General features: G+C 40.5%; 1 protein-coding gene across 1 annotated transcript; it reads left to right on the top strand.

Moving 5' to 3' along the window:
* Window positions 1–296: 296 nt before the first annotated feature.
* On the top strand, window positions 297–1,963 carry LOC120282957. The gene is made up of 3 exons (XM_039289787.1): window positions 297–435; window positions 650–1,374; window positions 1,787–1,963. The coding sequence occupies exons 1-3, from the start codon at window positions 297–299 to the stop codon at window positions 1,961–1,963; spliced, it is 1,041 nt and encodes a 346-aa protein (XP_039145721.1).
* Window positions 1,964–5,988: the final 4,025 nt, after the last annotated feature.

Raw genomic sequence — 5,988 nt, 5'->3', positions numbered from 1 at the left:
TTTTTGTCGGCCTCTTCCTTGTTAGGAAATTAATCTTCCGTATCTTCCATATTAAAAATAGAAGATTTGTATATACTATTGTAATCACTAATTTATAGTTAACAACATGATTTGTTGCTAATCAGTTACTGATTTGTAGGGATGCACAGATCTTTCTCTGTATATATATGTTCATCTTTATCAATGATAGTATATAATTCATTCTTCACTTTTACATGGTATCAGAGCGAGACTAAGATCCTGACTCATCATCGCTGCACTTTAATCTTTCGTGTAGCATCTTTTTTTCAATCATCATGGCCGGTGAAGATTTGCCTCCACCATCTTCTCATCCTGCTTATCCTGTCAAGAAAAGTGGCACTTTTGAAATTTCTGCAGATTCCTTGAAGGCAGATTTCTCAAATCCTTATTTCACTTACCACTCAGACAATCCAGGTATGATTCTAGTCTCCAAATCCTTGAATGGGGACAAATACTCTGGTTGGAAACGGGCTATGACGCTGGCCTTAAACTCCAAAAACAAACTCGGGTTCATTAATGGTTCTATCAAAGCTCCTTTTAGAAGAAATTAATCCACGAAGGCTATCTTTCGTTTGGTCTCGGTGCAATGACCTGGTCCATTCTTGGATCATCAATACTCTTGATCCAGAAATTGCAGACAGTGTGATATATTATCCCACTGCTCATGAAGTTTGGGAGGATCTTCGTGAGCGATTCTCTCAAAGAAACGCACCTCGAATCTTTGAGATTCAACGAGATATAGCTTCTCTTCGACAAGAACAACTCTCTATCTCTGCTTACTATACCAAACTGAAGAGCTTATGGGATGAATTGGCCACATATTCAGATGCTTCATATGGAACACAAGCAGATCAACAAAAACTGATGCAATTCTTGATGGGTTTGAATGAGACTTATAATGCAATTAGAGGTCAAATCCTCTTGATGAATCCTTTGCCCTCAATCCGACAAGCTTACTCACTAGTCACCCAAGAAGAAAAGCAGCGCATCCTCAGTTCGGTGATCTCACTCGGCGATTCAAGTACTAGCACCGCAGCTATGGCAGCAATTCACAGCAAGACGACTCCTTCTACAACAATAAGAACTGAGCAACAATTACAAAGTTTTAATGGATCTCCTCCTCAAGCACGAGAATTCATAGGACGCCAAGATAAAGATCGACGTCATGGTTCCGGAAGAGGTCGCCCTATATGCAAATATTGTGGAGATTTGGGCCATTGGGCCCAAAAGTGTTTTAAGCTACATGGATATCCACCAGGCCACCCAAAATCAAAGAAGAATTTTAGCCAAAATTCAAATAGAGATATTCATTCGGCTAACCATGTTTCTGAGGCATCAAGCCGAAAGATGAAGGTAGGCTGCTAGCTGCTTTTGTCCGAAGCCCAACTCAAACGACTTTTTGTCACTTCTCAATAATCAAGGTGAAGGCTCTAGTTCTAAAGTGAATGCGATAACAAAGCCGAGTTTGTCCATCGTCACTTCCCCACAATTGGATTATTGATAGTGGGGCGACAAACCACATTACTTCTTCATCTAAGTTATTGCACACATATACAAATTGCTCATTATCACCAAGATATTGCTCTAGCGGAGAAAGGGCAAATATTGTTGCGAAAGGATCTTTGCCTCTAAATTCGTGATATTATCTCGCATGATGTGTTATCTGTGCTTTCACATTCAAAGTCAACTTGATGTCCGTGGAGTCGACTTGACTAGAGGCTTGAATTGTTCCGTGACGCTCTTTCCTTATTGGTGTATTTTGCAGGATCTGGCTACGAGGAGGACGATTGGTTTGGGTAAACAATGTGACGGATTGTATTATTTGATGGCACTAGAAAGCAGGATATCTCCTCATCCTCAAACCGATCGATCCCCGCAATCTCACCATCTCACCCATCGACCTGGCATAATCGGCTTGGCCATGTCTCACCATCTCGTCTGAGGTTCCTTGCCAAGAACTTTTTGAATTTTTCTGTTGAGTCAAATAATGCTTGTCCTATTTGTCCTTTGGCTAAGCAAAGTCGTCTACCTTTCAATACCAGTATTATTTCTTCTATAAAACCTTTTGAGCTTATTCATTGTGACATTTGGGGGTCGTTATCACACCCTTCTTTTTCTCGGTGCTTATTACTTTCTTACCATTGTTGATGATTATACACGCTTTTACATGGATTTTTCTTGATGCGGCACAAAAGATGAAGCACAATATCTTTTAAAAACGGTTTTTCGCTTATGTTCTCACTCAATTTGATTCTCGATCAAAACTTTTCAAGTGACAATGGTGGAGAATTTCTCCTCACTGCTCTTTTTAATGATCACGGTGTCATCTTTCAACATTCTTGTGTTTACACACCTCAACAAAATGGGGTTGTGGAACGCAAACATTGTCACATATTACAAGTTGCTCGAGCTTTGAAATTCCAATCCCAACTCCCTACTCAATTCTAGGGAGAATGTGTTTTAACTGCTATCCATATCATCAAGCGACTCCCTTCTCCGATTCTCTCTTTCAAAACTCCGTTTGAACTTCTTTACTCAAGGTCACCTTCTTTTTCTCATGTCCGTGTTTTTGGGTGTCTAGCCTATGCTACTAATGTCCATCCTTCCCATAAGTTTGACCATCGCTCTTTTCCTTCAATTGGCCGGCTATCCCTGTCGGCCAAAAAGCTTACAAACTGTTTAATTTATCAACCAAAAAGTTTTTCATTAGCCGTGATGTCATATTCCATGAATCCATTTTTCCTTATAAGTTGACCAAGACCAATTCTACTATCACACCTTCCACTAATACTCGGCCCAATTCCCTTTGGTGGCCCACGACACACCATCGACCCACTTTTCTCGAGTCCAATCCCCTCGCGACTTCTTCTTCTCCTCTCCCAATCTCACCAGCTCCATCATCACCACAAGCCCCACCCATCCTTCACACTTATGCTCGTCGTCCAAAAATCTCAACTCCACCCATAATCACTCCGCCTCAGTCTCCTACAACCTCTCCTTCTCCCTCACCGCATCTCCGAATACTTCTTCCTCTCCTCCCTGCTCTCGATTTCTCTCTCACCGAACTGCCTCTTCTTTCCTTTGACCCATCTACATCTAAACCTCAGCCGCTCCTCCGTCGCCTCCAGCCGCCACACCGTCCTCCAAGAAAGCTCATTGATTACATTTGCTCACATGTTTGCTCTAATCAATCAACCTCCTTAACTCCAGGTCCCGACCAAAGGTACCCACCATCCACTGGCCAATTATGTTTCATATCACCGCTATCTACCTGCACATCATTCTTTTGTTGCTCAAATTAGTCAACAAACAGAACCCAGTGGTTATTATGAGGCTGCAGTTCATCCTGAGTGGCAAAGTGCCATGCAACTCGAATGGAGGCTCTCCGAGTCAATGGCACTGGACTTTGATGCCTCTTCCTTCCGCAAGAAACCCATTGGGTCGTCGTTGGGTCTACAAAAATCAAGCACAAATCTGATGGTTCCATTGACAAATACAAAGCACGATTAGTGGCCAAGGGTTTTACACAATTGAGGGTGTGGATTATCAAGACACTTTCTCTCCCATCGCGAAACTTGTTTCGATCCAGCTACTTGCTTGTCTCGCCGCTACTCATGGTTGGTCTCTTCACCAACTTGATGTCAATAATGCCTTCCTCCATGGTGTGATCTTCATGAAGAAATTTATATGTCTCCACCGGGCTTCAAGACGGGGAGGGAACATTTATTTTTGTCTGACTCCATAAATCTCTATGGTCCCGAAATGTGCCCTAGCGCTCAATGGTTCTCAAAAATTCTCGTGAGGCTATTTTGATCATTTGGATATGTGCAATCCAAAGTCGACTATTCTTTGTTCACTAAAAGAGAAGGCAAGTCTTTCACTGCTATTCTAATTTATGTTGATGAAATTCTGATTACTGGAAATGATCCAATTAGTATTGCTACAATTAAGAAATCTCTGCATGACCATTTCCGCCTCAAAGATCTTGAGTGAATTAAAAATACTTTCTTGGCATTGAAATTTCCTCATCTAGGAATGGAATCTTTGCTTCCCAACGCAAATATGCTCTAGAGATTATTAAGGATACATGATTATTGGGTGCACTGCTGATACTCCCTATGGAGCGAGGTCTGAAATTATCTGATAATAGTGACTTGCTTAAAGATCCAAGCCAATATAGAAGATTAGTTGGGAGGTTGATATACCTTACTGTCACAAGACCAGATATCATGTATTCTGTTCATATTCTTAGCAAATTTATGCATCAACCTAGGAAGCTCCATATGGAGGCAGCCCTTCGAGTTGTTCGTTACTTAAAAGGCGCACCTGGTCAAGGCTTATTCTTCGCTCAAAGAGTGATCTTAAACTTCGAGCTTATTATGACTCGGATCAAGCAGTGTTGCTCACGACTAGGAGATCAACCACGTGATACCGTGTCTTTCTTGGCCCTTCATTGATTTCATGGAAATCAAAACGCGTAAAACCCGTCTCACTTTCTTCGCTTGAAGCGTATCACGCGCAATGGCAGGAGCTTGTCAGGAGTTATCTTGGGTTCTGGATTTGCTCGTAGATTTGGGGAATCCTACAACAAGAACCTCATCAATTGTATCATGATAATAGAGCAACATTACATATTGCAAAATAATCCAAGATTTTCATGAACGCACAAGGCACATTGAAATGGATTGTCATTATATAAGAGATAAAATTCAAGATGGCTCCATAACAACAAAAGTTTGTAAGATCTCGACATCAATCGCGTATGTTCTAACCAAACCTCTGGGAAAAAGAGATCTTTATTCCTATGGTTCGTGAGTTGGGAGTACAAGATATCCACCGTCCAACTCTGAGGAGGGGTGTTAGGAAATTAATCTTCCGTATCTTCTATATTAAGAATAGAAGATTTTGTATATACTATTGTAATCACTAATTTATAGTTAACAGCCTGATTTGTTGCTAATCGCCATCGATTTGTAGGGATGCACAGATCTTTCTCTGTATATATATATGTTCATCTTTATCAATGATAGTATATAATTCATTCTTCACTTTTACATTCCTTTTCAAGGCCGAGCCTTTCCCACCGACTTCATCGTCAAGGCAAACCCGAAGAACCCATAGCAATGTAATGATGGTGATGAAAATGGTCGAAGCGCCACCCGGAGATCCGTGGTGAGGGCTTTCAAGGTCTTTCAAAAAATATTTGAAAGATGTGAAAAAACTGGGTTATTTTAAAAAAGATGATGTGCTTTTTTCCACCATTGTTGAGGGTAAAAATGGAATTCAATCAAATGAATTAGACGGAATTAGCTGAAAGGGGAAAAAATGAAGTGAAACAAAAAAGAAAGGGTTGTCCGGCAAATTCAAAACTCAGAGGGGTTGTCTGGGAATTTTTTAAATTGTTAGGGGGTAAAAAATAATTTTCCCTAAATATTATGGTTTTGTGCTAGCATGACCCTTACATAAATTATTCGAAATTATTTAGTATGGTTATAAAACCAGTTTATTCACCGGTTCTCCTCTATCAATAATTGAGTAAGGCGACAAGCCCGAACCTGCGGGACGAACACGTGGGAGCCGCCACCACCGACCGCTGCCCTCACCTCGCGAGATGGGGATTGAACTCGTGGAGCCCACGCCGACACCCGAGCACTTTAACATCCCACGAAGGTGACCCGACGCCAATAGACTGAAAATCTGGCCTCTCCTCTATCATTTGATATGTGTCCCAATATAATGTTGTTATTTTTTTATGTTGTTGTTAAGGGACAAATGTTAGACTATGACACAAGAGAACCAGGGAATAACTTGGTTCTGGAGAACTTCAAATTATACACATATTATTATTATTATTATTATTATTATTATTATTATTATGCGTAATTATTTTTATGTTTGGAAAAAGTGATTCAAAGGATAGCAAAAGCAAGATAAATTAAGAAAAGAAAATTATGTGTTTAGTAATTG

This window comes from Dioscorea cayenensis, chromosome 18, assembly GCF_009730915.1.
Source record: "Dioscorea cayenensis subsp. rotundata cultivar TDr96_F1 chromosome 18, TDr96_F1_v2_PseudoChromosome.rev07_lg8_w22 25.fasta, whole genome shotgun sequence".
NCBI lineage: Eukaryota > Viridiplantae > Streptophyta > Magnoliopsida > Dioscoreales > Dioscoreaceae > Dioscorea > Dioscorea cayenensis.
Note: the sequence above shows the minus strand (reverse complement) of the source record. Positions and strands in the feature narration are given on the sequence as shown.

What these genes read in the sequence shown, in the direction of transcription:
- LOC120282957 (XM_039289787.1), top strand. Translation starts at nt 297, where the DNA reads ATGGCCGGTGAAGATTTGCCTCCACCATCTTCTCATCCTGCTTATCCT. An exon ending in TTACCACTCAGACAATCCAG is followed by an intron (nt 436 to 649) that starts GTATGATTCTAG and finishes CTCTTGATCCAG; the next exon opens with AAATTGCAGACAGTGTGATA. An exon ending in CATCAAGCCGAAAGATGAAG is followed by an intron (nt 1,375 to 1,786) that starts GTAGGCTGCTAG and finishes TGTATTTTGCAG; the next exon opens with GATCTGGCTACGAGGAGGAC.